The sequence below is a fragment of the Pelobates fuscus genome, chromosome 11 (genome assembly GCF_036172605.1).
Source record: "Pelobates fuscus isolate aPelFus1 chromosome 11, aPelFus1.pri, whole genome shotgun sequence".
Lineage (NCBI taxonomy): Eukaryota > Metazoa > Chordata > Amphibia > Anura > Pelobatidae > Pelobates > Pelobates fuscus.
Window position 1 is genome coordinate 134,757,271 of NC_086327.1, and position 16,548 is coordinate 134,773,818.

A 16,548-nucleotide genomic window follows, 5' to 3' on the forward strand; every position below is an offset into this window, starting at 1 on the left:
ACCTCTAGTAGCCATTTGAGGAGTTATCACCAGGAGTGAAGTTATCACTAGGCTGTAATGTAAACACTGCATTTTCTTTGAAAATCGTGTTTACTGCAAAAAGCCTGAAGGGAATGATTATTCTCCCTTCAATATTGGAATGGTTAATTTCTACTAGTGCTAAGTGCTGTCATTGATGTGTTTATTTTTGTATTATATATTTATTTTGGGGGGGGGGGGGGAGGGGAGAGAGGTTGGCATGTCTTTCTGGAATTTATATCACAGGTATTGAAAAGTATTGTCACTTTTTTCTTTGGATACATGTGGTCCAGTAACCTTTATCTCTTGTTTGAAATAGTTTTTGCTGGCCCTTTTCTAACAATTTTAGTATGTGTATTCCTACAAGCAATGCTAATAACTTCTCTTCTCATTGTAGCTCGGTGAATTGTACAGAGGACAGAAAGATATTGGCCCTCATTTCACTGAAGCTTACGTAACTGCGTTCAGGTAAGACAGACCATCTAGACATATGTAACCTAGATCTAAATGTCTCCCCATGACGTACGTGTGTGTGTGTGTGTATATCTATACTGTATAATCTACGCTGTGAAGTTAAACCAGAGTTAGATTTTATCTTTCCTCGAACCTCTTTTGCTCTGTTTTTGCAGTGAAGGCAGTGTTATTGCATATTACTTGTCGGAGTTCTCTGTGCCATCTTATAAAGCAGAAGTTTTGGATAACGCCGTGCTCAACTTAAAGATCCAGTCTGTCAATCTGCGGATGCGGCAAATTCTGTCTGTGGATTCCTTCGAAGCATATCGTAAGTGATTTGCTCCTGAACTTGAGATACATTTTTAGTAAACGTGCTTTACAGAATAAATTACGATACTTTTTTAAAACACTCATTCAAAACCAGTCCCAGAAAATAAGGACTGTCTACTGAATCAGAAATGTTCTTGATGTGAATGTATTCTATGCAGAATGAAGATATTTACACATTCTCTCTCTCTCTCTCTCTCTCTCTCTCTCTCTTTACAGCTCTCGATGCTAACTTGGCAAGAAGTTTCAGAAACAGTAAGTGTTTTTAGCATCTTATTTGAATGTGAACTCTAACGCCCAGGGAACATTTTAACCAGATGTCTTCATTCCTGTGTGCCTGGTGCATTAGTTAGTCTACATCCCAATATAAATGTTTGGAATATTGAAATCTCTGAGACCCGATGATCTGCTCACTCACCCTCGCATACCCATCTTACCCCGCCATGTTTTCATTAAATTGAGTCAGTCAGCTCCTCAATATCCGTGTTCCATTACTTTTGTGTTGACTGAGAATGGAGATATGTGATCGCTCTGCACCCTCAGTGACCACATGTGGGAGCTGAAATTATTACTAAATTTAACTTGTTACATTTAGGTCTTTTGAAATAGAATGAATGAATATAATAAAGGAACCCAAAAAACTAACCTGTACAATGACAGTCCCTCCCATACACAGGCACATAAACTATTGTATATACAAAAATAAGCTGTAAGTGATCTAAATATGATGTATCCAGCGTTTCGGGGTGTAGCTTCATCTATAATTTAGTGAATGTAAGTAACAACACATGAAAGACTGTGTGTGTGTGTGTGTGTGTGTGTGTGTTGCCTTACTATCTTGATGTATGAAAGGTTAAACTCTGGAATGGAACTGTGTGTGTGTGTGTGTGTGTGTGTATATATATATCTGTATCTTTATATTATCTGTATCTTTATATTCCTGTGTGAATGATGTGAGACTTTATATGGCCATAGGATTACCTCCCATGCTTCTGGCACGTTGGGCATGTCTCTGCTGCCTCTAGTTTCATATTATAATTTTTTTTGCGGGGGGAGGAGGGGAAGAGGTTTCTCTGTGTCCCGCTGCAGATCCCTAGTCACACTGGTTCTGTGTTGGAAATAAATCTTTTATTTTTAAAAAAAAAATTGTTTTCTTTTGTAGACAGTTGTAGTTACTTTCTGCATGCCAAACCTGGTGAAGTGACAAAATTTTCAACTCCCGGCTTTCCCAACACTCCGTACCCACCAAACATGCGATGTCAGTGGTCGCTACGTGCAGACGCTGGACATGTGATCCGTCTGCACTTCAAAACCTTCAAAATGGACATTTGTAAAGATCTAACAGGGGATTATGTTAAATTATACGACTCTCTGAGCATTGCAGAGAATCGACGTATGATGACGTAAGTGAAACGTATGTCAATATTGTTCTTTTTGATTGGTTGGATTTATTTCAATAGTTTCTTAAAACACGTATTTAAACATCTCCTGTACTGACAGATGTCTGCGTAACCTAGTGACAAATATTATCTGTAGTTAAAAACATCAAGTGTTTAGTACATTTTAATCAATGAACTCATACAGCCAACGCGTTTTGCTTTGGCTTTTTTTTTTTGTCCTGTATTTACAGTATTACTGCTTCTTGTTCCCAGATTGTGTGGCAGTTATCCTCCTTCCTACAACCTCACCTTCTTTTCATCTCAGAACGTAATGCTGGTGACACTTGTTACAGATGGCAAGGGAAGACAGCCGGGATTCATGGCTCGATTCGTGCAGGTCCCACAGACTACACGTAAGATACTTAAATAGGCCTCTATGCCACGGATACAGGGAGATCTTAAATTACTCCTCTCTGTGCGACTGATACATGGAAATCTAACTGATTGATAGATGCAAAACTATATCTTTCTCTATCTATCTAGATATATATTTCTCTATCTATACAAAAAATAGTTTTTCTCTCTCCTCCTGAGTGGTATGTTTATTCCTCATTCTCGGGTCCTCTATCAGAGGCCTGGGAATTTGAGGGTTCTGCGCAGTATCTTAGCTGTTCCTAGAACTGCACTCTTTTGGACAGCGATCTCGGATGTCCCACCTGGAATCTGTTGAAGCCACTCCTCCAACTACCCTTTGTGGTATCTCCTATCTGGACTTAGGCAGGTCCAATCCATATTCTGTGCAGATGTTTCGGTACACAATTCCCGCAACTTGGTTGTGTCTCTCCGTGTGAGCTGTTCCTGCTAACATCTTGCATCCGGCTACTAAGTGCTGTCTTTCAGTCCTGCCTTTTCCAACCACTGGTAGGATTTTGTCATGTGAGCCACATCCACTATCTGCCGGTGGTACACCCCATGGAGAGGTTTGTCTTGCCAAGGAACCTCCTCTTTTTCTGCATCCTCTGTTGACGTCTCAGGCATTCCCTTAGCAGTTTATCTTTGGGAGCTATCTTCGTGATGTACTTGTGGATGCTCTGTGTTTCATCCAGGACTGTGGCATTGACACCATCTATCTATCATTCTGTCTGTCTCTGTCTGTCTGTCTCTGTCTCTGTCTGTCTATCTATCCTTAACAAATCCTTCCTCCCAGCTACCGCAGTTTGTTTTATAAATATGTCCTTGTTTGTTTTGCAGTGTGTGGGGGTATTATTCGTAATTCTGAAGGAGTAATTACTAGCCCCTTCTACCCAGCTCATTACCAGGCGAACAGAGAGTGTATCTGGGATATCCAGGTAGGTAGCTCTATTTCCAGGGATGTATATAATATGTACCATGTCGGTACATATTAATATCGCTATTTTCTGCGCAGGGCTGCTGAGATGCTTTAAACATTATCAGGTTTTCTGTCCATATTGTAAGGAATATACAAATAGTCAATTATTTCTTGTGTTATCGTTTGTATCTCCTTGTGTATCAAAGCAACATATTTAACAACAAAACATTTAATTTAAAATTACATTTTGAATACAAATGTCCAAACCGGCTAGATATATTTACAGAATTTAGTGACCCCTTAATGCTTTCCCCCCCATTCCCTCTGTTCCCTCCTATTCGTTTTGTTGGCGCAGTCATATCGCGTGTGAGTCTGTTGCACTCTGTGTAACTCTTCGCATTTTCCATAGGTTCCTGGAGATAAATATGTGAAAATCCGCTTTAACCTGTTCTACTTGTTGGAGACCGGAGCATCAGATAATTCCTGCACTAAAGATTTTGTGGAAATCAATAATCAGAAGTGAGTTCAGTTTGGCAACCAATGTCTGCCTGTATCTACACCCTATGAAGTCTCTATAAAGTAACGTAAATCAATATCTCTGCAGGTGTTGAAGCTCTACACCAAACCATTTGCATTAGGACCACATCCAACTTAAACCAAGCTTCACAGAGTGAAACCAAATGTGAAAACTAGAAATTAAAAACGATTGGATAATTTAGTTCTAAATCCATGATTTGCTCGATCTGCTCCTCTCCTATAAATATGAGCTTTGAATTTGAGTGGCACTCTGGATATTTGCATATTGCTGCATGGAATTGTGGGAATATTGCAGATATAAAATATCCCTTGAACTACTTTTGTGTTTAATCTTTTAATCTAGAATTATTAAAAATGCAAATATTAAATACCCTCAGAGAATTCTAAAGAAGCAAGTTTTACTACCCACACCTGTGTTATGGCTCATAGTCACTAAATACCAGCTCAGGTATTAAATATTTTGTGTAAAATATGCAGATTTTTCTGAATTCACATAGGTCTGCTGTAGGCTTTGGGTTCGGACATTTAAAGACTGGTGCACATTGTATTCTATAGGCAAAGGGTGTTTTCAGGTTTTATTCTGAATTGCAATAATGTTTGACGCTTTGACCATCGCTGTCCTTTCTCAGGTACTGCGGGGAGAAAAAGCCATTTGTTGTTTCAAGCAACAGCAATAAAATGACGGTTCGATTCCGTTCGGACCAGTCTATAACGGACACCGGATTTACTGCGGATTATCTTTCCTACGATTCTCAAAACCGTGAGTATTCCAAAGTACATTGTGTGATGGGAGCGGCTTAAAGTGTGCTGGGTATGCGCAGGTGGTTCTATATCAGAGCCGGCACATTTCATTTAAAAGTCGTGCTTCCTGCGATGCCCAAAAAGTCAGAGATATGGCAGTCTTCGTTTTACTATAGTACGGGTCTCTGAATTTAGGAGAAAGTAGGGAATAAGGATTGCAGAAACAGATGTAACAAGGAAAGGTTAATGCTGTGCAATGATTGGCAGACACACCGAGCAACCAATCAGAAGACTGATAGAAGTCAAGCCATGTACACTGACTAATCAGATGAGAAAATAATCGGGCTTTGCAATCCTTTAAAAATAACCTTTAAAACGTTAGAAAAAGCCAAAAGTTAAACCCTTTAGAAATATATAAAAAAAAAAATGAAAAAGATCTATATTTAACAGTTGTACATAGTACAATCTCTGGGTCTGTTACTCCATGTACTGCATCTCCGACACCAGCTCACGCATTTTAAGGGATGACAGTTGTGCGGAGATCTCGCAGGTGATGATAAACATTTTAAACTTGGATCGAAAAAAAACCTGCTGAATCAGAGACACATTTTACATAAAGAACAAAGATGCAGTCATATTAAAATGCTGCTCTGACCCTCCTAGGATGGTCCTTTCTCTGACTCTTTGGAGGTGTTGACACAGTGTAATATATTCCTTTTGCTTGTGTCTTTTTTTTATATAATAAAAACTGCTGTTTATTTCTGCCACAGTTTGAAAGCAGACACCGTTTTCAATGTGTTACAGGGAATCGTGGGAAAATGGTGTCATTTCTTGAAAGTCTAATCTCAAATGTTGTGTAGTTTGACTGTTCCTGTATGGGGAAGGACTATAACCACTTTTTAATTTATGAAATGCAGCTTGTCCGGGCAAGTTCACGTGTAAAGACCGCAGGTGCATTAACGAGGCGCAGCAATGTGACGGCTGGAACGACTGCAGCGATTTCAGCGATGAACTTAATTGCAGTAAGTTTGAAATGCAAGGTATATTTGAGAGCTATGTTAAAGGGACTCTATAGTCACCATATAAAAGCAAGAAAGACAGGTCCCCCAGCCTTCCTTCTTGCTTTTATATGAACTTTCATTCATTAAAAAAAAAAAATCGGTGTTTTTATATTAAAAACTTACCTCCGTTCCAGCGCCGAGCTCCCCGCTAGGCCGCGCCCCCTTTTTCGTCAAAATGACGAAATCGCGGGGCCCAATGGGACGGCTTCGCGCTGGACCAATCGCGTTCTTCATAGAGCGGCATTGAATGCCGCCCTATGAAGAACCTGAGCGCTTTACCGCGCATGTGCGCGGAATGCGCGTTCGCGAGCTGAGCTGTCTGACTGACAGCTCAGCTCGCTTTCTAAAATTATCAATAATAATTTAGGGCCCCCACCCGCCCTGTGCGGCGGGTGGGGGCCCTAAAATTATCAATGAGGGGGGGGGACCTACTGTCCCCCCCCCGGCCCCCACCCCTGTGCGGCGGGTGGGGGCCCTAAAATTATCAATGAGGGGGGGACCTACTGTCCCCCCCCGGCCCCCACCCCTGAGCGGCGGGTGGGGGCCCTACAATTATCAATGAGGGGGGGGACCTACTGCCCCCCCCCCCCCGGCCCCCACCCCTGAGCGGCGGGTGGGGGCCCTAAAATGATCAGTAAGGGGGGGGGACCTACTGTCCCCCCCCCGGCCCCCACCCCTGTGCGGCGGGTGGGGGCCCTAAAATGATCAATAAGGGGGGGGGGACCTACTGTCCCCCCCCCGGCCCCCACCCCTGTGCGGCGGGTGGGGGCCCTAAAATTATCAATAAGGGGGGGGGACCTACTGTCCCCCCCCCGGCCCCCACCCCTGAGCGGCGGGTGGGGGCCCTAAAATTATCAATAAGGGGGGGGGACCTACTGTCCCCCCCCCGGCCCCCACCCCTGAGCGGCGGGTGGGGGCCCTAAAATTATCAATAAGGGGGGGGGACCTACTGTCCCCCCCCCCGGCCCCCACCCCTGAGCGGCGGGTGGGGGCCCTAAAATTATCAATAAGGGGGGGGACCTATTGTCCCCCCCCGGCCCCCACCCCTGAGCGGTGGGTGGGGGCCCTAAATACAAAGGGGGGGGGACCCTAGTTAACCCTCCCCCCCCAAAAAAAAATATCTCCCTACCTACCCCCCTCACCCTAAAAATAATGAGGGGGGACCATTAACTAAAAACCTGTAAAAAAATGAGATAAAATCAACTTACCATTCGATGTTTTCTTTCTTCTAAAATCTTCTTTCTTCAGCCCCAAAAAAGGCCAAATAAAAATCCATAATAACCGACGCAATTAAAAAAAAAAAAAAAAAAACCGAGCGCAAAAAAAAATAATCCATCTTCACCCATGGAGGGCTCCGCGCAGACTGAGCTCCGCAGGGCGGGGGAAGGCTTATAAAGCCTTGCCCCGCCCTGCAATTAGGCTAAGAACACTCTGATTGGTGGGTTTAAGCCAATCAGAGTGCTCTTTGTCATTTTACAAGCGTGGGAAAGTTCTTTGGAATTTTCCCACGCTTGTAAAATGACACAGAGCACTGTGATTGGATGGATTTCAAGCCATCCAATCACAGTGCTCTGTGTCATTTTACAAGCGTGGGAAAATTCCAAAGAACTTTCCCACGCTTGTAAAATGACAAAGAGCACTGTGATTGGATGGCTTGAAATCCATCCAATGACAAAGAGCACTGTGATTGGATGGCTTGAAATCCATCCAATCACAGTGCTCTTTGTCATTTTACAAGCGTGGGAAAGTTCTTTGGAATTTTCCCACGCTTGTAAAATGACACAGAGCAATGTGATTGGATGGCTTGAAATCCATCCAATCACATTGCTCTGTGTCATTTTACAAGCGTGGGAAAATTCCAAAGAACTTTCCCACGCTTGTAAAATGACAAAGAGCACTCTGATTGGCTTAAACCCACCAATCAGTGTTCTTAGCCTAATTGCAGGGCGGGGCAAGGCTTTATAAGCCTTCCCCCGCCCTGCGGAGCTCAGTCTGCGCGGAGCCCTCCATGGGTGAAGATGGATTATTTTTTTTGCGCTCGGGTTTTTTTTTTTTTTTTTTTATTGCGTCGGTTATTATGGATTTTTATTTGGCCTTTTTTGGGGCTGAAGAAAGAAGATTTTAGAAGAAAGAAAACATCGAATGGTAAGTTGTTTTTATCTTATTTTTTTTTTCTTTACAGGTTTTTAGTTAAAGGGTCCCCCCTCATTATTTTTAGGGTGAGGGGGTAGGTAGGGAGATAAGTTTTTTTTTTTTTTGGGGGGGGGGGGGGAGAGGGTTAACTAGGGTCCCCACCCCCTTTGTATTTAGGGCCCCCACCCACCGCTCAGGGGTGGGGGCCGGGGGGGGACAATAGGTCCCCCCCTATTGATAATTTTAGGGCCCCCACCCACCGCTCAGGGGTGGGGGCCGGGGGGGGGCAGTAGGTCCCCCCCCCTTATTGTGAATTTTAGGGCCCCCACCCGCCGCACAGGGGTGGGGGCCGGGGGGGGACAGTAGGTCCCCCCCCTATTGTGAATTTTAGGGCCCCCACCCACCGCTCAGGGGTGGGGGCCGGGGGGGGGGGCAGTAGGTCCCCCCCCTTATTGTGAATTTTAGGGCCCCCACCCACCGCTCAGGGGTGGGGGCCGGGGGGGGGGCAGTAGGCCCCCCCCCCTATTGTGAATTTTAGGGCCCCCACCCGCCGCACAGGGGTGGGGGCCGGGGGGGGGCAGTATGTCCCCCCCTTATTTTTTATTTTAAGGCCCCCACCCACCGCACAGGGGTGGGGGCCGGGGGGGGACAATAGGTCCCCCCTTATTGATAATTTTAGTGCCCCCACCCGCCGCACAGGGGTGGGGGCCGGGGGGGCAGTATGTGCCACCCTTATTTTTAGGGCCCCCACTCACCGCTCAGGGGTGGGGGCCGGGGGGGGGGGGGAGGAGAGTAGGTCCGTCCCCCCCCTCCCTTCAACCACTATTGTGGCCAGACAGCATCCCTGTGGGTTCGGGCTTCAGCTGTCAGCTGAAGCCACGCCCACAGCAGTGCTGACAGGCTGTCAGCACACAAAGCGCGTTCACAGTGCTTTGTGTGCTGATAGCCCGTCTGATGCATTCACCCAGAATGCATCGGACGAGAGGCCTTTTTAGGGCCTCTGAACTCGGAAGTCCCTCTGGTGGCCGTCTGATTGACTGCAACAAGAGGTGTTCCAAGCTTCCAATGTAAACACTGCATTTTCTCAGAAAATACAGTGCTTACAAGAAAAAGGCTCCGGGTAGCTGTAGCACTCACCTAAACAACCTCATTAAGCTGAAGTTGTTCAGGTGACTATAGTGTCCCTTTAATGCAAGAAATAAGAGGGCGCTAGTGTGTAGGGAAAAACAACTTTTGTATTTTAGCCTCAAAAAAGGTCTGGCACTCCAATCCAGTCTCCATATTTACATGACCTTTATATTTCACACCACCTGCCCGGTGTCTAGTTGAGTTTTGGATGGTCTGTGGATTCCAGTAACGCGCTTTAAAAATGCTATTTTTTTTTTTTTTTTTTTTTTTTATTTATTTACATTTTTTCCTTTTTCAGCTTGTTCTGAAACTCAATTCCGGTGTAAGAACAGCCAAATCTGCAAACCAAAATATTTCTTGTGTGATGGCGTGGACGATTGTGGGGACCGCAGCGATGAAAAGGATTGTGGTAATTTCTATTGTCATTTTTATAACCTTAACATATTCTGCTGTGTGACACAATGTTACAGCGGGATGCCTATCTGTACTTACCTGGATCTTCTCTATCAGGGGTAGGCACACCAGGTATGGTGGACTAAACCTCCCAAAAAGCGGCAAAGTATCAGGGGAGATTGTAATAAATATGCATTCTACAGAAGGTTGCCAATCCCCTGGTTTATATTCTGCAGTATATACCGTATATACTCGAGTATAAGCCGAGTTTTTCAGCACATTTTTTGTGCTGAAAAACCCCAACTCGGCTTATACTCGAGTCATAGTCTGTATTGTGGCAATTTGCATTGCCATAATACAGACTGGGGGAGAGGGGTGCTGGCAGAGCTGTACTTACCTCTCCTGCAGCTCCTGTCAGCTCCCTCCTTCTCCGCGCCGTCCGTTCAGCACCTCGGTCAGCTCCCAGTGTAAGTCTCGCGAGAGCCGCGGCTCTCGCGAGACTTACACTGGGAGCTGACAGAGGGAGCTGCACAGACCGCGCGGAGGAGGAGGGAGCTGACAGGAGCTGCAGAACAGGTAAGTAACGCTCTGCCAGCCCCCCTCTCCCCCCCACTGAACTACCAATGACACTGGACCACCAGGGAAGGAGCCCCCCTCCCTGCTATGTATCAAGCAGGGAGGGGGGACGAAAAAAATATATAATAAAAAAAAAAATAATAATAATTAAATAATAATACAAAAAAAATTAATATAAAAAAAATTAAAAAAAAATAATTAAATAATACAAAAAATAAATAATAATATAAAAAAAATAATAATAATTAATAATATATTAAATGCCCACCCCCACCAACACATACACAAACACACACTGCATCACACACACTGCATCACACACACTGCATCACACACACTGCATCACACACACTGCATCACACACACTGCATCACACACACTGCATCACACACACTGCATCACACACACTGCATCACACACACTGCATCACACACACTGCATCACTCACACTTCATTCATATACACACACTGCACTCACAGACACTGCACTCACAGACACTGCACCCACAGACACTGCACCCACAGACACTGCACCCACAGACACTGCACCCACAGACACTGCACCCACAGACACTGCACCCACAGACACTGCACCCACAGACACTGCACTCATACACACACACACTGCATTCATTATATACACACACTGGAAATAAATATTCAATTAATATATACGCACACACACTGCACTCATACACATACACACACACACTGCACTCATACACATACACACACACTGCACTCATACACATACACACACACACTGCACTCATACACATACACACACGCTGCACTCATACACATACACACACGCTGCACTCATACACGCACTGCACTCATACGCACACACTGCATTCATTATATACACACACTGTAAATAAATATTCAATTAATATAATTTTTTTAGGATCTAATTTTATTTAGAAATTTACCAGTAGCTGCTGCATTTCCCACCCTAGTCTTATACTCGAGTCAATAAGTTTTCCCAGTTTTTTGGGGTAAAATTAGGGGCCTCGGCTTATATTCGGGTCGGCTTATACTCGAGTATATACGGTAATAATATTCTGATCATAACAGAAAGGGTTGTTAACTTGGAGCAAGGCAGTTTATATTTTAATTATTCTATTAAGGAGGTCTATTACACACATTTTATGGATTCTTTTTTTTTTTATTAAATGTCTCTGTATGTAGACATTCTGCTAGTGAATTTATAGGAAGTGTCTGTGCCTTGTGTCACAGATATAACTTCCTGCGTCTGCCAATGATGACTGTTCCGGTGCTTTATATGTGCATTATAGAATCCGGTCTGGCTGACCCATTAAGCTATGCACACTTACTCTGTAGTTATAATCTTAATATCAGTAATCCATCTGTATAACTCAAATAAATAAGAAATGTTACAATTGAAGACGCTGCGAAATCCCTTAGCTGTCTGGATGTGCAATGCTGAACGCGCTCTCGCTATAGAGTGAGCGCGTCCAATGCATTGCTGCTTCGACAGATCTTATTCCATATCTGGGTAATGCATCCTTTTATCATGCAACAGAGGTGTAAAAAAAAGCTAAATTCCTGTGCATCTCAATATGGCTCTATTTCCTGAATACGCAGGAAATGTGGTTGTCATTTTCCTCCCAAACTTCTATTTCTGCCATATTAAGGCCACACAGAAGATTCTGATCGATTTTAAGATTAAATCATATGAGGTTAGCATATGAGATATTTGTGTTTTTAAAGCATCCAGAGTCTCACTGGCCTCTTTGACAATTTTGTTTCAGGATGTCCTGATAATAACTTTCAATGCACGAACAAAAAGTGTATCCCCGAGGCACAGAAATGTGACAAAACCGATAGCTGCGGAGACGGCTCGGATGAGGTTGGCTGTCCAGAGGGTGAGTGTTTATACTTCCAGGCTCCAACGCCTTTTTTATTTTATTTTATTCTATTAATGCTTAATTGTACGAACATGGGACTTGGATGGAAAATTGTGTGTGTGTGTGGACCTGCACTACAGAGAATGTACCTATCACGTCAGCAGCGTGTAGAGACCTCATGGTACCTTTGCAGCAGTGTTACGAAGCATACTTTAAAAAGTCACCTTTACAGTAGTAATAGTAAATCTTAGCGGCACAGCTACATCTGTTAAGTTGGTGATCATGTGCTGAGATGTTTATCTGGGTAATATAGGTCGAGTCTGTCATTTCGTTACATTAGTGATGTCGCATAGTTTATAGTTCTGTGCATCTCTATTTACAATGAACTAATTGTACGTACTTAAAGCATAATTTAAGTTTCTAATATCAAATAAAATGCTGAATTATAATACTAATATATACATTTAAATGATAAGGGTATGTGTAATCATTCAGTAAACGTTTCCACATTTTCTCACTTTTTGTCGAATTGGTTTCAGTTCCTGCCAACACCTGCACCAAGCTTACCTATAAATGCAAGAACAATCAGTGCATCACAAAGACCAACCCAGACTGCGATGGCGTAAAGGACTGCCAAGATGGCTCCGATGAGGACACAAATATGTGCAGTAAGTTGTGCCATTCTCTGGTCATTTCATTTGACCTCTCCCATTTTTCAAACTTTATTTTATTTTTTGTTCACACTGAACCCCTTACTTGACTTGTGCTCAGCAAAATGTCCGGTTCTTTTCAGTTAATTCATTTCTGATTTCCAAAACGTTTTGTGAACAGTAGAATTTCTATTTAACGATTCAGTTACAAATTTGGATTTGGTTGGAAACTTCACTAAGCAATAAAATTGAGGAAAAAGTTGCTTTAGAGACTCTTAAAACAACAACAAACAAACCAAAAAGAACCACTCAAACTGAATGTTAGTGGTTCAGAATTGGTGTTAAGTGGCAGTGGATACTAGCAGTGTGCACCACAAACTGAAATCAAAATTCTGAATCCACCAGAACCGCTCAGCTTATTGGGTTGGGTGAAGTTTAGTTCGGAATTAGAGAAGCCGAATCTCCAAATCTACCCATTACTGCTCTGGAGCACTCTGATGTTACAGTGATTTTTAGGTTTATATTCCTTTCTATATAGCAATAATTTAAATACTGGTTTGGGCTTTTTATCATCTCACATTAAGACACCGCATTTGAGCATTGTGTAGAGTTCGTTGATCTTATCTAATTATTTTCTCCAAAACGTTTAAACTTTTCTGTTTTAAACATTTATAAAAACAGTTCTTTTAATTAAAAAAATTAAAAAATAATAAATAAATATATATATTTTTTTTCCTCTCCTGATTAAAAACATGCAGAATGCTGAGTATCAGTTTCTAAGACACAGAGATGTAACTAAGCAATATTGGAAAACATTAAAGAAAAAGATTAGTGGACTTGCCACACAAAACCATTGCATTATGTTTAACCTCAGATAATTAACGGTCTTGGTTTTCCTCTCTCCTTCAGACTGTGGCAAGCGCCCATATTCCCGCAAAACCAGGATTGTGGGTGGGGTGAATGCAGATGTTGGCGAGTTCCCTTGGCAAGTCAGTCTACACGCCCGAAATGAGGGACACGCGTGTGGGGCCTCGCTGGTTTCCCCCACACTTTTATTATCTGCTGCTCACTGCTTTCAGGACATACAAGGAATACGGTATGCAGCCATTTCTAATGGTCATTCCCAATAATGTGTACCCACCGGTAGCAGCAGTGTTATATCCTAACCCTTTATATACACGTAGTTTTTTATCATTTATATAACTTGCAAATCAAATAAATTATTATTGGTCTCTGATCTTTATGACATCTGAGCTTTTCCCGGTCATTAAATGTCCTATTTAAGCATACAGATGCAAAAGAATGTCCTAAAACACAGAAAAACGGTATTCAATATATTTGTCTTTTGTTGCAGATAATTTGGTAGTGAAGGGGTTAAGAACATTTATATAGAAATAGTTTAATAAAACCTGGGTAATTGCTTAGTGGTGTAGTCAACACAGCATGGAGAATTCGTTGGTAAGTGTCTTTTAGAGGGTGCAAAATCACAGAACATGTTTTAATGTCCACAGGAATTGCTTTAAATAAGAGTTTAGTTATGTGAATACCCTTTGTTTATATCTACAGGTACTCTGACCCCTCCTTGTGGACGGCTTACCTGGGACTCCACAACCAGGCCCAGCGCACCAGCCAAGATATTGTGCAGCGCTCAATAAAACGCATTGTGACACATAAAAGTTTTAGTGACTATACCTACGATAATGACATCGCCGTGTTGGAATTAAGTAGCCCAGTGACCTACACGGACTTTATCCAACCGATCTGCATCCCAGACAGCACACGTACTTTTCCTGTTGGCAAAAGTTTGTGGGTGACAGGATGGGGAGCGCTAATTGAAGGGGGTAAGGAGGCGTTTTGCATGTTTTGTCTCTCTCTCTGTGTCCATCCGTTAACCCAACACATCCAAATAGACAGCATATCCTTTACTGCTATGTGGAAGGTGCCTGATCAGAATGTGTAATCCCTCAAATCTTAATCTTATAAAATCAGTAGATCCAGTCATATTCTGCTGTTACGTTAACAGTCCAGAAATGCAGAGATAAAATATTGATGTCAACGAAGAAAATAGAATTAAGTAACGCTCCAACCATTAAAGATCAACTCCCAGCATCCTCATGCAATCACTGGCTGAGGTTTAAGGCACCTGGTTATTGGGGGAGGAGGGGTCACTAAAACCACTACTAAATGGACATCGGCAGGTTTAAAGACCGAAGTATCAGTGGTGAAAGGATGAGGATAATGAGGGGACCGGGGTATTGGCATTTAAGGTAAAAGCCATGAATTGCAGAAATGAAGAAGAGTACACTGTATTCATCATGGTTTGTTTCCTTTTTAGGAACTGGCGCATCTGTCTTACAGAAAGCGGACATCCGTATCATTAACTATAATGAATGTAACCAGCTCCTTGAAAACCAGTTGACGGAACGTATGATCTGCGCTGGTTTTGTCTCTGGAGGAATCGACGCTTGTCAGGTAGTTTGATACTTTAACTAGGGGGGTCCTTTTCGTCCTAGCCCTTCCTGTGTGCCATGGTACAGCTTTCTGCTGGAGGACAAAAAAATTAAACCAAATATTAATCTTAAATGGCCTAATTCATTCTTTGTAAAAATAGACCGTAAAAAAAAAAGCAAAACAAACTTTCAAACTATATATGTAATAACTATGCAGTCTATTTTACAAATATATCCATTAGTAGATTGTATCATACACCATGCTGTCTGTTTGCCCATGGTCCTGGCATTCCTTATGCTGACAGCCTGCCTTAGAGTCCACAGAACACTCGGGTGCTTTAACACGTTTCCCCTTCCTTCTGCCCTCCCACTCCCCCACCCTCCCCCCCTTCCCTCCAGGGTACCTACCTCAAGGGTGTAGCCTAGTGTCACTTTGAAAAAGTGGTAGGTGGCACAACTTTATTTTGTAAAGTTGTTTTTTTTTTGTAAGTTTTTACATTTATACACAACACATTGTAACTATGTCTTTCCTTACATTTTATAGGGTGACTCGGGTGGACCCCTGTCCAGTTTGGAAAGTAATAATAAAATGTACTTGGCTGGTGTCGTAAGCTGGGGTGATGGCTGCGCCCGTAGGAATAAACCCGGCGCCTATACAAATGTAACTGCTATGAGAGACTGGATCAAAATAAACACTGGCCTGTAGTGGCTCTTTAACCAAACTATGAAGGATTTAAGGCTTCTGGATTTTTATACATATTTTTTTAAATCATTTTTGGAATTTTAAAAAAAAAAAAAATTTTTTTTAGGGATATTGACGTATAGCCCATCTGTGATTTCGAGATTATAAAAGACACGCTCCTCGTGACTGCACTGGCGATCGGTAGAAACTATTGAGCCTATTTTTGTTCTGCCTGATCTTGCTGGCTCCTCGGACCTATAACGATATCAAGTGAGTTGAGGACTTTAATATTGGACTTCTCATTGCCAATATACTCACCAGAAAGGCCAGGAGATAACAAGCAGCTATCTGAAAAACCAGCGGATTTCTCTTGAATCTTCTGTACGTGAAATACGGGTGAGATGGCTTTTGTGCAATAGACCAATGTTCTCATTGTCCTTCGTCAAATGCGTACGCTCCTCAGGTGGACCAGATGTCTGAGTAGCACTTAAGGTCTTAAGACTCTGCCTTCTGAACCTGAACAAGCTTTCTCCTGTCTTTCTACCATTTTGAAACTGGCTTGGCCAAAAGAAAGTCTGTGTAAGAGGACAATCTGTATGTGGAACATTTTTCTCTTAGTCTAAAACATATCTGACTTTTTTTTTTATATGTTTGCTGTATCATGTCTGTGTGATCGGTGAAAATGTTGCTGTTGATAATTGTGTGATATTTTTAGTTTTTTGTCTTTTTAGGGTTTTAAACACTCCATTCCGAATTGCTGAACTATATATAAAAAAAAAATGGTGGAAATTTTCTTACAAAAAAGTTTGATTCTCAAGT

General features: G+C 42.6%; 1 protein-coding gene across 1 annotated transcript in view; it reads left to right on the top strand.

Annotated features, from left to right (window-relative positions):
* Positions 1-15,828, top strand: part of ST14 (ST14 transmembrane serine protease matriptase) — a 35,397-nt gene extending 19,569 nt beyond the window's left edge. Inside the window, exons 4-19 of the mRNA XM_063437219.1 lie at positions 416-486; positions 648-799; positions 1,018-1,053; positions 1,961-2,201; positions 2,451-2,590; positions 3,429-3,526; positions 3,917-4,026; positions 4,674-4,804; positions 5,703-5,807; positions 9,406-9,516; positions 11,852-11,965; positions 12,487-12,615; positions 13,507-13,693; positions 14,164-14,438; positions 14,933-15,069; positions 15,592-15,828. Coding sequence (XP_063293289.1) covers positions 416-486; positions 648-799; positions 1,018-1,053; positions 1,961-2,201; positions 2,451-2,590; positions 3,429-3,526; positions 3,917-4,026; positions 4,674-4,804; positions 5,703-5,807; positions 9,406-9,516; positions 11,852-11,965; positions 12,487-12,615; positions 13,507-13,693; positions 14,164-14,438; positions 14,933-15,069; positions 15,592-15,753 — 2,199 coding nt within the window. The 3' untranslated portion in view covers positions 15,754-15,828. The remainder of the gene's footprint in view (positions 1-415; positions 487-647; positions 800-1,017; positions 1,054-1,960; positions 2,202-2,450; positions 2,591-3,428; positions 3,527-3,916; positions 4,027-4,673; positions 4,805-5,702; positions 5,808-9,405; positions 9,517-11,851; positions 11,966-12,486; positions 12,616-13,506; positions 13,694-14,163; positions 14,439-14,932; positions 15,070-15,591) is intronic.
* The last annotated feature ends 720 nt before the right edge of the window (positions 15,829-16,548 follow it).